The following is a 15,453-nucleotide window of genomic DNA, read 5'->3' on the forward strand; positions in this document are numbered from 1 at the left end:
AACATCTGTTAAGTTGCAGGGGATCCAATGCCTTCGACTCCAAGGGCACCAGGCATGCTCATGGTACGTATACGTGCGTGCAGGGAAATACTCATATGCATAAAACATACAAACATTTAAAATACCAGTGATATGTGTTAAGCACCCTCTTTTAGATAAGAAAAAAAGAGATCAATATCACACAGTAGGTTCTCCACTATGTGTCAAGAACTTCCTACCAACCACTAAAATTCTGGCAATGCTCATTTGTGGGTGATCTGGGAGCAATGTTACTTTTAGCAAAGGGAGTGCAAGACGAAGCTATAAGCCTCAGCACTGGGCCGGAAGCACGAACTGCACAGGGCCAATGTGCCAAGAGTCCGCAGATCCTGGCAGCAGGGGTGCCAGCCTTCAGCTGTGTCTGTAAGCCGGCTGTTTGGTAATGGAATTCCACCTTGGAGTGGAAATGTTGCCAATGCACGCGGGAGATAAGCCCGTCTTTAGGAAAGCCTTGGCTAGGCTTTTTACTTTGTTCATCTTGGAAGAAAAAGCCATCATCTACCACACACCGTGGGCTTGGCTCCTCAGGCTGCCTCAGAAAAATGATTAATTGCTCTCTAAATAATACAAGGCTTCCAGGAACAATAGAAGCAGCTACTATGGGCTATTCACACACATTCCACTGAAGCCTGGCGGGAGGCTAAGCTCCCATCAGGGTTCCATGCTGACACTGGCAGCCCAAAAGCAAGCTAGAGACTTAAAACCAGGCAAAAGAATATTGACATGAACAAGTTTGAGAAGAGTGGTCAAAGCGCCATATGCTGTGTTTGCTTGGGTCTTAGGTGTGAATTTGAACTTAAGAGTGAGAGTGAAGGTGAGGTCTGAAAAGATAGCAGTCTCTCCACCTGTGACCCCTGGTAGGGGAGGTCAGAGGAAACTAGTGAAGAATTAATGATGTCTTCAAAACAGATTAGGTTCCCAGTTCATTTCACCCGGTCCATCTACCTTGTCTGAAACCATTTGTTCCTCATTCATTATGATGCTACAAAAACCAAAAGAGTCAACCCAAGCCTCTTCTGCTCACAAGGGAACCAGGTTCCAGAAGGAAAACAGACACGTGTGGAAGTCCATCCAAGTGTCAACATGGTGCTATGTGGCATGAGAAGAAGGGATCAGCAGATGCTGGTCAGGCATGGAGCAGTGTGATGGATGTGTGTGATGGAGTATGGCTGAGGGCATCTCTACTAGGTCTCTAGGAGAAAGCCAGGGGTTCCTCCATATAAAAAGAGATTATGAAACAGTCTCCATAACTCTTTGGGGTTTGGGCAACAGTGAAGGATGCTGGCGTAGGCAGTGAAGAAAAGAAAGAAATACTAGAGCCAGAGAACAGTAGTCTGGGATTCCAGAAAAATACACTGGGCATATCCCTCCATTTTGCTTTGGGTTTTTTTTTTTTCTGGATGAAGTTTGTAGGAGCAAAGGTTACTGGCATGAGAGTCTGTCCTAGCCAGTCTAGATTTGGGGGCAGTGGAAACATCCAGCTTGTGGGCCACCCATGGTGACACATTGTGTTGTGTGTGTGCTAGACAGAGCTGTCTCTAGAGTACTTGATTCTAGACATCTTCCCAGGAAAACAGAAAGGCAGAATCATCCAACTGCATCATTTGGGTCAGTCATGTTTTATTTAGACTTTAAAAAGCTTAGTGGGAAAAGAAAGGTCAGAAAACAGAAAAGAAACGCAAGATGAAGCAAGAAAGAGAGGGGACCCATTGTAGGGAGTCCAGTCCTGATATTCTAATTGGCTGAGACTTCTGGATGATGGATAACTCTTCAAGACCATTGTGTCATGTAAAGCACAGATAGGAGCTGGAGAGGTGGCTCAGTGGTTAAGAGCACTAGCTACTCTTCCAGAGGACCAGGGTTCTATTCCCAGCATGGCAGTTCACAACTGTGTAACTCCCACTCCAGGGGATGCAACACCCCAACACAGATGTATATGCAGGCAAAACACCAATGCACATAGAATAAAAATAAGATGACTAAAAAAAATTTAAAGCAGTTTCCTGGCTTTAAGCACTTCCAGTTACACAGTCAGTCCCGTTTCTTTCCTTCCTTCCTTTCTTCCCTCCTGACTTCCGTCTTCTGAATGTTTTCGTTCTCTTTTGGAGATGAAGTTTTACTCTGGAGCCCAGAGCTCACTACCCAGCCCGGGCTGGCCTCAAACTCGTGGCAAACCTGCTCTAGCCTCTCACCTCCTCCATCATTCACCCCCTTTCAACCTCTCCTTCCAAGCTGCTCCTCCAGGGAGCACTCTCTGTGTTACATATGCTCTCTGAAAACCTCGTGTCCACCCATGGACCCTGGGCAGATTTCTATGAGAAGATGTTGTCATCTTCAAATTTCATCCTTCCATTCATCCCATGTGACTGCTGAAGTGCAGTAGCCAGGTCTCAGGTTGTACCCATCCACTGTGTAGCAGACAGAATCTGAGTTCTCCACAAGTAGCAGGAAATATAAGGTCTTTTCTTCTGTTTCCATGGGGCAGATGAGGGTTTCTTCCTCCTCTCACATACAAAGCTGAAGTCCTCATTCCTTACCCTGATGGCTTAGCATTTATTATCCATTATAGTTTAAATGTGAAATGAAACCCCACGGGCTTGTGTGCTTGAACAGGTGGTTACAGATGTTGGTGCTTCCTGGAATATTTAGGAGGAAGAATGTGGCTGGAGAAGGTGGGTCACTGGGAACGAGTTATAGCTGGCTACACACACACACACACACACACACACACATATGTGTATATATATATATATATATTAAAAAAACAACTTAGATGTAAACACACACTACTATTAACCTGGCCAGTCCAGCAGCCCTAAGCACCCCTCTTTGTCATAACCAAACCTAAAAAAGTGAACCTTATTTTTGTACAAATTTTTGACAATGTTTTAGAAATTTGTACAAATTTCTTACATGTATGAGGATGGTATGAGCAAAGGGAACTTGGATGACTTTTCAGGACTTTTCCAGACCCTAAGTAGAATTTCTATGGACAGAAGCTAGAAAGCTATTGTGTGTGGGACCATAGTGCAAATGTCAGACAACCTAATAGTGTGGCCCAAAATGTGCCCCCCCTGCACACTTGTTCCTCCCTCTTCTAAGGGATGCACTGCTACCCACTTCATGATCCCTTCCCCCATGGACTACAAGTTATACTTAACAATAAGCAGGTAAGTGGGACTATTTGGAAGGATCATGTAAGTGAAGAACATGATTGAATCACTCACGTGCATAGAGGACTTCAAGGGCTTTTGACTGAAGCATCAGAGAGAGCACGGAGATCATAGGAACAGGAGTGGGGAATCAACAAGGCAAGCTTGGAGGCCTAAGGTGCAACCATAGGAAAGAGAAGAGGTCCCAGTGAAGGTCTTGGCTAGCTCCTGGAGTGCACCCAGACGAGGGGCTTCAGAGTAGTGCATCTTCAGTGAAGAACACGGTGACATCGAGTGCTTGGCATTATCAGTTGTACTGATCATCCGTGCCTGTCATAAAAATGCTGTGTCTGGGGACTGTCTCCCTTTCAGCAATCTGGGCTTTCCCCACAGTATGCAGCCTCTGCAGGTGCATTTGTGGTTATTTTGCAAAACGGAAACTTGCTTTGTTGTAACTTTCCCTCTGGGGTGGGGGGTCTCTTTCCATTGTCTCTGCCTCCTAATTGGTATTTGTTATAAATCCCAGTTTAGTCTCATCTGCAAGTTTCATTATGGCGCTGATTACTCCTTTGTCGTTAATAAAAACATTCCGTGATTATTTACCATCCATTGTGCACTAACAATGCCTTAGGAGCTCTGCAGAGGAGCATTTTCTGCTCTGGGCAACCTCATTTTCTCATCCCTGAAAGGTTCTCCTCAAATAGCTGAGCACAATTGGGCTTTTGTCCTGTTATGGATCCCAAATGAATTATGATTGAGGATATGTATGCTGGGTGGACTCTGCAAGCCAAATCCTCAGAGTCTCATGGATGGGAGTCTACCTGTATTACTTGGAGTTCCTCACTGACCGTGTGAAATGCAGTGAAGATTCTGTACGTGGGGACCTGTAATACAGTTCAGTCCATAAAGTGCCTACTGTACAGGCATGAGAACCCGAGTTGAGATCTCCAGCACCCACTTAAAGGCCAAACATAGCAGCATGTGTAGATAGCATGGTGTTAAGGGATAGCGATAGGTGGATACCAGGAGATCATTGATCCACCAGCTTAGTTGAATAAGCAAGCTTCAGATAGATTTGCTGGGCCAGTGTTCCGCACACCATGCTGTCAGGTAAAGGCAGACTCCCCCCCAAAATGAACCCAATGAACTCATGAATGTGTGACAATGTCAGCAAATAGGGTCTTTGTGATGATCAAGTTGAGTTTCTCAGTGTGACCATAACTGTCAGTCATAGACACAAGGGGGAGAACACTATACACACACACACACACACACACACACACACACACACACACACACACACACACACATTCAGCTGGAGAAGGCCAAGGGCTGCCAGATACTACTACCAAAAGGAAACAAAGATACACGAGTGATTTTTCTGCACAGCCCTCAGAAGATTCCAACCCAGGAGACACTTTCATCTGGGACTTCCTGCCTACCAATCTGTGAGATGATGACTGTAGGTTGCTTACCTACACAGTGTGGTCTTTTCTTACAGCACCCAGGAAGCTACACATCTCAGAAAATTGACAATGAAAGCCAAATTTCTGTGCCACCATGAGGTAGTAATACTTGAGTAATTTTATTGCCACCGTAAAAATATGATATGATCAATCCACTTGCCTGTGTTTGTTGGACTGGGCCTCCTCTTCAACTCATTTCCTAGGTTAACTCCTATTCATCTGCAAGACCTTGCTCATGCATGGCATTCCCTGGACAGCTGTCTAGACCTCCAGGGCCCAAAGCTTGCTACGCACCTGTCATTCCTTATTCCAAGAATTGACTTCTGCTTACCTCTTCAGACAACGCTCTATGACAGGTCATATAGTAAGTTGACCGTTAATCTTGAATGCCAACTAGATGGAATTTTACGAGCCTCTAGGCAAGTCTGGGAGCCTTTCTAGACTGGGTTAACTGGGTGGGCCATGTTGGTGATGTATGGTTGAGTGGGCTGAACACTAGCTCTCATTTCTTTCTGACATCCGATGCAGTGGGAACAGCTGCCTCATAGTCTTATGACACTAAGTCCCTTACCATAATGGACTGTACCCTTGAACTGCGAAGCAAAGTAAGTCCTCTCCTCCATACCTTTTGTCACAGCAAAAGGTCACTTAACCAATGCACTGAGCCCTCAGGGTCCACATGAACAAGTCATCAGAGAACTCGTCCCTCCACCCACATATTAAAACTATGGACATATTTCCAACTTAAATACAGGACAAATAGCTAGTTACCTGTTCCTAGATCCACCTTAGTGGATGAGATCCATATTATCCTAGAAAGTTCAGATGAAGCAGATGAAAAACTCGAGGGACATGTGCTGATTTTTGGCTTTCGGTTCACTTTGTCATGTTTATATGTAGGTTTGATATCAGCAGATTCATCCAACCACAGAGGAGAGAATATTCAGGAAAAATTAAAGTCAGTTCTACACGGGATGTGCAGACTTTCTTCCTTGTGGTAATTCCCCTATAACAACTACTTAGAGAGAACCTGTGATTTGTGGGGGAATACTCCCTATCAGCTCGTGTGTTTAAATACTTGGTCCCCAGGTGATGGTGGTGTTACAGAACCTTTAGGAGGTATAGTGTTGCTAGAGGAAGTACTTCACTTGGGGTGGGCTCTGAGAGTCTATATCCTCATCTCCCTTCCTTCTGTTTCCTGTGTATAGATGAACGATCATTCAGTTTCCTGCTCCTGCCTCCAAGCCATGCATTTCCTGCTGTAATGGATTCTATGTATCTGGATAATCCAGCAAATTCTTTGTGCCCTAAGTAGGTTTTGTTCATGGAACTTTATTACAGCAACAGAAAAGTAACCAATAAAGCATTTGAATTGTATTAGGCTTTGAGGAAAGCCTAAAGATAACTGAAAGTCTTCAGTAGGATGTGTGCACATGGATTTCAAACTCTGCATTATCTTCTGTAAGGGATCTTGGCATCTGCTTGTTTTACTATCAGTGGGGACCCTAGAACCAATGCCCTGTTGATTTGGAAAGATGGCTGCCTGTATTATCAGAAATGTCTGTACTGTATTATCCACTTTTCCCAGCATTCAAAAGAATGTCACTGGTATTTACAGAGCCCTCATTAAAGTATGGCAGTACGGCTAGTGCACATGGATGGAGTGACATCATATGTAGCAGCCTTCCCAGAGATGTAACTTTGGTCCAGCACCACAAGAAATAAAGGAATGATTCAATAGTTGATTTACCCTATGATTTAGATGAGCTGAGCATCTGAGAATTGAGACTACCCTTAGAACCTTTAGGAGGTCTTTAATGCTTAATCTACCTTGCCAACGTGTGGATCAAGAAATACTTTGGTCATTAGTGAAGTATATCTTTGAGTGTACCTATAATAGCATTTCTACAGAATAAGGGGAAAAAAATCCATCCTGAATGTGGGAGAAATGACCTCATAGGTTGACATGTTGGTCAGTCTTCATTGAATCATCATGCAAACAGACCTCTGTCTACTTACAAGGGTACTTCTATTAGGACTTAACTGAAGAAAGCATCTTGACTGTAGCAATACCATCTCACAGATGGGTCATGAACCAAATTTTCTTGAAAAAGCGAGCTGAACACCAGCATCCCTCTCTCCTTTGACCCTTCCCCTGCACTTGCTGAGTGTAGATGCCCTGTGACTCGCTGTCCCATACTCCCATAGTCACTTACTGATGCAGCTGAGAGCCAAGAATGAATAAAAAAGGAGAAGAAAAGCAGCTGGGCACCAGCTGTTCCCTCTCTTGCTTCCTACTTGGTTGAGATGTAAAGAGTCACAGTGACACACTCTTGTTGCTAAGGACTCTGCCCTCTATTTTCCACCGAAAGGGACTGGCGTCTTCAACCATGAAACCAAATAAAGCCCTAAGTTGCTTCTGCTGGGTATGTTGTCACAGTGATGAACAGTCTAAGACCACACATGCTGTGTTCCAAGCGGCAAGATCCCCCCTCTTCCCGTCTCGCCACCAGCCACATTCATTTTCCAATCTTCAGGCTAGTCAATGAAGCAGCTACAAAAGATGGAGCCAGGCAGGATTTACAAAATTATCACCTGTATTCCAGCCAAAATACCTTTAAAAAGATATCCCTTTGAAAGGGGAGACAGACTACATAAGACACAATACATTTAAAATATGTATTGGAATTATAAATCAAATGTTTCCATAGGATTCTAAAGTACAAATCACAACATGAAAAGGCATTCAGACAGCTCTTATACATCACAGTGTTAGTGGTACAAAGTGTACTCACGTTGCAAAACCACAAATGCAATTTTCTTATTTTTTGTTCGTTTGGTCTTACCACCATTTGTCAAATACAGAACGTATACGTGTGCACGTGCGCATGACTGACACATGCATGTTTTTTTTATACAAGATTAAAATACACCCAAGGCAAAGTAAGCAAAGTATGAAAGAAAAGTCAGGCATGTGGCACACAGCTACACCTAACTGAAGGGCCCTGGGATCTTGGAAGACAGGATTATCCAAGTCAGGAAGGCTGGAGACCACGGGGTTTTAACTACCAAAAAGGATGGGTTCCCCTAGTCAGAGGGCATTAGTAAGTGTTTGAACACAAGCCCTTCCCTCCTGGTTAAGTTTTTGGCAATAGCCAAATTTCTTCACCTCATTTAACTTTATAAGGATTTGGGTTCATTGTGAGGGAGAAACAAGCTTTGGTATTTATTTTCTTTAAGGAAACCTTCATAAAATGGCATACATGCAAAAATGGTTTCCCTTGACAACTTCATTGTGATTTACATATATATATTCACAGGTACATTTATTAATCTGTGGAAATCTGGGAAGTATACAAAATAAGTCCTCCCTGGTTTTTTTTTTTTTTCAATCCCTTTAATTTTTTAAAGCCTACCAAGGGGAACTCTTCTTTCTCGTCTAATTCATAAAATAACCTTTCCCCTTTCTAACTCCAGTGGAAAAGATAGTCTCACCTTGAAGCCAGTTTTTCAAGCCTGACTATCCTTCCTCCCACATGCACTGCGTTCAGTGGGGAACCGGCCAGAGTCTCACATCTGCTTTACAGAATAAATACACTGTAGAGAGAATTTGTTCTCCTCAAGATAGGTACAAAAGGGGGACGGGGTGAGGGAGTGTTGGTTCCATAGTCTGAGCTACTTCTGTGTAGTGAGGACGGCTGTAACTCATGAAATCCAAATCCCTGTCCCTACAAGGAGCTGTCACCCAGTCCTCTGCAAGCATCACCCTGGGTGAGAATGTGAAGCCTCGCCACTTGGGCCACAAGGCGCAGGGCTGAGTTTGGCAGAGATAAGACAGCCAGTAAGACTGTAGCAAAGTCAGCAGCCCAGCAGCCTTGGATAACTCTCACACCAGCAGCCCTCAGTAGAGCCATACTGAATAGCCCCATAGCCTATCACTAAGAGCCTTCTCCACAAGGCCTGCCTTCTTCAAGTCAGGAAAACAGTCTGTCTCAGGAAACTCCATTTTCAGTTCTGATGAACCACTCTGAGTGATGGAAATGAGGCTACGGTGGATCACAGAGCCCCTCGACCTTCTTAGGAGAGAGAGACCAGCTGCATCTGGGGCCATCTCTACTGTGCATTTCAAGTCACACATGGCTCTAGCTGAATGTCCATGATAAATGCATGTGGGAGCCTCTACTAAACGGGCTCCCACAGGGAAAACACACAAGTGTATATATTTCAACGTGATCTTGCTGGTGTTTCTATAGGGAACGGACAAGTTAGGTTTTATTACTGAAGCCAACCGAATAAGTGTGCTTGTTACAAAAGACTCAGGGCAGACAGGATACTCTGACTACACCTTTTTGCCCCAGTGCCCCTATGGTTCCCACCTCTGTCCAGCCATGTGCTTAGGAAGCTCACTGTAGGCTGCTGTGTGAGAGCAGGTGGGGTTACAGAGGTGTGTGAGCATCCAGAGAAGTCTCCCAGACATAAGGTGACCCCATCTTTGATCAGGGAGCCTGAGCTGCAGTCAACCCTACTGCAACGACAGCATGTCACTGAACAATGATCAGACAACAGTAATCAAGGTGAAGCAGGAAGGAACTGGGCCCAGGACTGCCGAGACTTCTGATAGGCATTTTAAGGGGTGGTGGCTGGTTACTTTCACATACAAGTTACAGGCCTGAAGTCTCAAATCCCAGCTACTGACCAGTTTCTGACCACAGAGGCTCAAGGCCTAGGCTTCACCCAGAAGTCACACCTGTAATTTCCAACTACCAGGGGGACTTTTTGAGTGTGGTTTTGGTGAGGACCGAGCTTCTAAATGGCTTTAGCTTAATAGAGAAAAATCAGTACCAGAAGGTGAGAGACCAGTGGTTCTGTTTTGCCTCAGGTACTCACTGTCAATTAAAAATAAAGAAAATGAAGTCATTTCTTTGCAGGGAGTGTCGGCTGGGGCTTGACATTGACCCATAAATGTGGAGTCACACAGACAGCCACTACAGATGTGGCTGCAGTAGATAAATGGCTGAGATGAGAGGACTCTGTGTTTGCTTTACTCCTTTGTAGGATGCTTAATACGCCTTCAGACCAGCCACTCATTCCCCTGCCAAACCTCGACATCTCTAGCCTGATCCTGGGACGCACACTGGACTTTGAAAGCCAAATCTGAAAGGGAAGCACTCCTTCCTATTTTCAGAGTCAATTCACGGAATACCTGTGTCTTAGTATTATCTTGTCCTTTGTTGACTTGGAAACTGTCACATAGCCCAGAGAAGGGTCAATTTACAAACTCTGCACATCAAAATAAGGATCTCTCCCTCCCTTCCTCCTTCTTTCCTTCCTTCCTTTTTCATTTTCCATTCTTTCTCTCTCCTTTTTTTTTCCCTAGCAAGATCAAATGGGTCAACTACAGAGTTCAGACTGTATGAATCACATGGTTTTTTCAAATTACTTAAAGCATTTGAACAAAGCATAGACTTCAGAAAGCTCCAACCCGGCCTCCAAGAGCTCCCCAAGGAAGGATGACACTGTCTCCTTGGTGCCTGCCTAAAAAGTGGGGCAAGGAATCAAGACAGAGTCACTTGTAAAATTAGTTCAGAGGAAAACATCTGGTTTAAAGATATCCAAAGGCATCTGATGCCACTGGGAGGGAGAGGGTTGAAGGGATGAACCCTGTGAGCTGAACGGGGGCAGAGGGCAATGGGGTGGAGAGATGATCCTACACATGTAGCAGTGTTTTCAAAGAAATGCAACGGGGCCCGTGTGGGTAACAGTACACAGCTCACAGCATTCAAAAAACCGATTACAGCGGGTTCCAAGAAGAAACACAGAGTGTACATAAGGCTTTCTGTAGCTCCTGAAAGAAATGGTCAGGCCAGAAAAGATTTACCTATAACTTCATAAAATGCACATTTCGAAAAAAGGCATAGGATGGTTTATACGCACCTTATTGATTTTCACTACTCAGTTGACAGGGTGTGTGTGGGGGGAAGCTTTCTAAAAAGGATTTTTACTAAATGCCTTTAGGAATAAAAACAGTTGTCACAAACAGGGTGGGGTTTTTTTTTCTCAAGTCGGATATTCAGGTGCTGGCCGGAGAGAGTACTAATTTTCGAAGACTTCTACTGACAACATATGCCATCTTGAAGTCAAAGTGTCCCTCTGTCCAAGCGGGTCTCAGAAACTCCCAGGGGAGGAAACTGCCCGGTGTGCAGCTGATGCTACCCCCAGCCAGGTCTGCAGACACAGAATGACTCTGTGGGACGCCCGCCCCCCGCCCCCACTTTGCCTCCGTTGCCTCAGCAGCACCCGGGAGACCACGCCTGGGCCTCTGCCCACTCGCTGACATCATCCCTGAAATCTCTGCAGCGAGCCGGACACTGAAGCTCAACGGGGCACATAAGGCAAAAACCATGTTTAGTGAGAGGGGTGGTAGGGGGTAGGGGAGCCACACGTCCCGAGGAAGGGGTCTGTTCCAGCATCATGCCGTCCTCTAGGTGGGCAACGGGTCATCGTCACCTTTACTGCACTTGCATTTGCAGCAAAGTACAAAGGGTGTGGCCAGGAGCAAGAACGGGGAGGCCACTAAGAGCAGGAGCCCAAATCCAGCAAAAATCCCCACCACCTAGAAAGGAAACAGAGAAGGAAGGTGAGGAAGGCTGATCCGCAGGTTGCATAGCTGAAGTTTAAACCAAACCAACTAGTACCCGCCATTACCCACCAATCCATCTGTTCATATGTCCATCCACCGCCCCACCATACAGTTAGCCAATCCCATGAATTCGTCTATTCAACTAACCATCCATCTCTGCGTTCATTCACCCACTCACCTATCCAACCGTCCATGGAGTCATGAACGTATCCATCCACCACCTACCCACTCATTCATAGATTTATCCCTCTAGCAATCATCCACAGGGCCATACTTCCTCCTATCTCTCCAACCAACTGCTGGTCTATCTATCTATCTATCTATCTATCTATCTATCTATCTATCTATCTATCTATCTATCTATCTATCTTTATTCCCTTTTCTCCCTTGCTTCCTTCCTTCCTTCATGCCCCTCCCCGATCCACTCTTCTATGCATTTAACCATTTAGTGATTTCTCCCTGAGCAACCGTTATCCATCAGATCATGGATGGCATAAACAACGGCACCTGGGGTACGGAGACTCCAGGAGAGCACTGTCTAACAGAAAGACCATATTTCATCAGTGGCTAATAAACCTCGCAGGAAGTGGGTAAAGATCATCCAAGAAAATGCCCTACCTTTGCTAGAGGACAGGAAACGGCTGAGATGGCAAAGATTCCCAGATGGTTAATATATAAGAGGACAAGGACAGGACCCTTCCAATGAAGGAATTAGAATGGCCGGGTCATGGGACATCAGACACTGCAACAAACTAGTTTTGCTAGTCTCAACATTTTTGATATTTTCAAAAACTCGTTTTTCCCTTCTAGGTAATAAGGCCCAAACATAGACCTGCTGACACACCTACACCATGCAGTGGGGTTGTTTCAAATGAACAAGGTCCTCTTTTCCCTATCCTTGCCTAGATTGGCCACACTCTGCCTACTGAAAAGTTGAATGTAGAGTTTGACTGCCACCTAGTGCTCAAGACGATAAGTGCACGACTCCCCCAAGTCTGTTTTCTCAACTTTGGATGTGATAGATGGTCTCTAAGGCCCACTATATGGAAAAGCATCAAACATCAGGAAAGGAAGGAATTCCCTTATTGGAGTTGTTGCTGGAAACAAAGCACACATGTGCACATACACCACTGTACATGTACCTGCCCACATTTATAAATAAATGAATACGATCTTATTCTGAACTGTACATGAGGCTCTGCCGCTGAGCTGGTTGTGTTTGTTTGCTAAACATAATATTGGTGATGGGATCCCACCAATCAGGTCAGGTGACACGTTAAAAGTCACGTGCACGATGTGGTAGCTGGAGAGATGGCCTAGCACTTAGGAGGACACTGCTCTTGTAGAGGATCTGAGTTGCATTCCTAATAAAAGCTGGGCAGGTCACAAATGTCTGTAATTCTAGTTCTAAGGAATCTGATGCTTCCTCCTTATCTCTGCAGGCATCTGCAGTCAGATGCACATACAAACACATACGTTTAACTTTAAGGTCCCAACGCGTGCAGTGAAGTCACCCAAGGTCATCTGGAGCTCCTGATAACACCAGATGGCAAATGATTGAAGAAGCCATGCATCTTCCACAGTCAAACCCATGACTACAGGCTCACATTCTCCCCAGTATAAGACAACACCTCGGCTCGGTTCCTCAGCCTACCTTGTCTGTATTTACATGCCGTTTGGTAGGCTGAGCTGTCAAGCCACTGCCAGTTGGTGACTGGCAGATGCAGAAATCACCAGAGGGAGAAAAGAAAGAGACAAAAGTGAGGGACGCAAAGAAAAGGTCACTCCGTGAACACACCTCCATGGTCAGGCCACGGGCAAACCATATTGGTGGCAGAGGGATGGATCCAGGCTCTCAAGAGGATCATCACTCAGTACATAAATGGTGACCTCAGCATGCATTGGGGGCTACAGGAAAACAAGCCTCCTTCATAAGCCAATACAGTTATATCAGAATACAAGCTTTGTGAGCACGCCTAGTCTCCCTGCTAGCACACGCCCTGGGATGGATGACCCAGTTGAACCAAAAAAAAAAAAAAAAGAAAGAAAGAAAGGAGAGAAAAAGTCATTCATTGAAGAGCAAAACTAGGTAGGCCTAAGATGATTAGAACAATTCCAATAAAGGAACCCATGTCCTTGGATTGAAATGCAGCTCAAAGATCTCAATTTAGAAAAATTCGTTTGGGTGTGTGCCCAACTGTGTGCGCATATGTGTGGAGGTCTCCAGCACAAGTTGGGTTTCTTTCTTGATTGTTATTCAACTTTTTCTCTTTTTGAGACACAGTCTCTCGCTAAACCTGAGAACACAGATTTGGCTAGCCTGGGTGGCCATCAAGACCCTGTGTCCCATTTCCTACTGCTGGGGTACAGATGTGTGCTGCCGCACCCAGATTTCTGTGTTCTCATTTAACACAGGCAAAATCTGTGTTCCCATATGCTTTTACAAAGGGCCCAGTATGGTTCCAGCCTCTCAGACGGTCATTCTAGTGTCTGTTTAAGCACCTCTCCAGGAACTCCCCAGTCCTTCAGCTGGGAGCGCGGGGGTGCATATGCTCACGTACACGAGGGAATGCACAATCAGAAATTGGCTGGCCTAAAGGTCTGAGATGAAGTCTGCCTCATGGTTGGACTAAACCTTCTTAGCCATTCACAAGAGAAGGGAAGCTTAGAGAAGATTCTCCTGGCAGATACCCATATTGTGAAGGATATGTCTCATTATAGTGAGAAAAGAAAACAGTGTCCAGCTCTTCTGTGCTTCAGCTTGGGTCTGGGATGGTGATGGAGCAAAGCCAGTGGAGACTCCCCAGCGGTAGCATTTATGCTAAATGTTCAAAAGAAGGTTGGATGTTGTGCCCAGCCATCATCATCATCAACTGAGACTCAGTTATGAGCTCATGTCTTTCTGTGTACAACTAGCACCACAGCCTGCCCAGACACTACCACTTTCCAGTCCTGTTTCTCTTCCCAGAAGACCTTGTTACCCAGAATAACAGGGGTGTGTGCATGTGTGTGTGTGTGTGTGTGTGTGTGTGTGTGTGTGTGCGCGCGTGTGTGTGTGCAAACTCAGGACAAGGTAAGTTATACAAAACCTTTACAAGAAAGAGGATTTTTTAAAAAAATTCATAATATGTAATGTATTCATAGTGGAGTGAGAATTTTGGTTTCTTTAAAAACCCACTCACGGTATGCAAATATGTTTTTGCTTGTTTTTTTATCCCAAGTGTGGGATATGGGGCTGCTTCAGTTTGTTCACAGCAACTAATGATTGTCTCCTGCTCTAGGGGTGTGTGGTTTTTGACAGCTGCAGATAGTTTAATTCTGGGGACTCTGGAAAGGGTATAAATGTGAGAGACCCAGGAGAGTCTGTAACGACTGCTGCTCTTTGCTGATGGCTTTGCTATTGCTGGGTTGCTGGATGACTGTTGACTGAGACAGCCTGATGATGAAGACTGGACTTGCCCCCAAGGAACCTGATGCCCCCTAACCAGCAGGAAGCAGTCTAAAGAAGTCTGTAGCCCTTTCCTTCTAACCTTCTTTCTCTCCTACCTAGTGTTGGGGGCTCAGAAGGGCTTGGGGAAGAATAGAGGTTAGGATGGTGGTAGATAGAAGAACCCAATTAAATTGCCCCCCACCCCCAAGACTCCAACAATGGAGCATTTGACAAGGGGGCTGAGACAAATGCATTCAGTGTGCAATACTTTATAAGCTCAGAAAACTGATAAAAAGCTAGCTGCAATGTCTCTAAGGCACAGAGCCTCAAAATCTGCTAACGATGTTACCAAACTTTATAACGAAGAAGGCTAAGGAAGCAGGGACTCATAAAATCCACATATTTTACACTGCAGGCAACATGCCCAAAGACTGCGGTCACAGTGTACTATACTTGAGGTCCATCATGAATGTCATGGAGGTCTGAGTTGACCAGGGCCCTGAGCGGAGACATCCCTGGTATCCCAACTCCCTTGAAATTCTCAGCAGTTGCCCTGTTCTTGGTAAGGAGAAGGACACCGGACCTGCTTGCAGGGTTGATGTCAGGACTTTAGCTGATGTCTTTGTAGACAGTGTTATTTAGGTGCCTTCAGAGTGTTGGATGTGTCTACCTGTGGGTGTCCGATCACAGTCAAAAGTCCATGCTTAAGAAGTGCTAGGTGCCCAG

At 45.2% G+C, this 15,453-nt stretch overlaps 1 protein-coding gene across 3 annotated transcripts in view; it reads right to left on the minus strand.

Moving 5' to 3' along the window:
* Window positions 1-7,236: 7,236 nt before the first annotated feature.
* Rnf144a (ring finger protein 144A) overlaps window positions 7,237-15,453 on the minus strand; it is a 120,001-nt gene continuing 111,784 nt past the window's right edge. For 2 of the 3 annotated variants that reach the window (XM_039112710.2, XM_039112709.2), the window contains exon 8: window positions 7,237-11,270. In XM_039112710.2, the coding sequence (XP_038968638.1) occupies window positions 11,139-11,270 (132 nt within the window). In that variant the 3' untranslated portion in view covers window positions 7,237-11,138. The remainder of the gene's footprint in view (window positions 11,271-15,453) is intronic. The other variant, NM_001082410.1, reaches the window with a different exon arrangement.

This window comes from Rattus norvegicus, chromosome 6 (genome assembly GCF_036323735.1).
Source record: "Rattus norvegicus strain BN/NHsdMcwi chromosome 6, GRCr8, whole genome shotgun sequence".
Classification (NCBI taxonomy): Eukaryota; Metazoa; Chordata; class Mammalia; order Rodentia; family Muridae; genus Rattus; species Rattus norvegicus.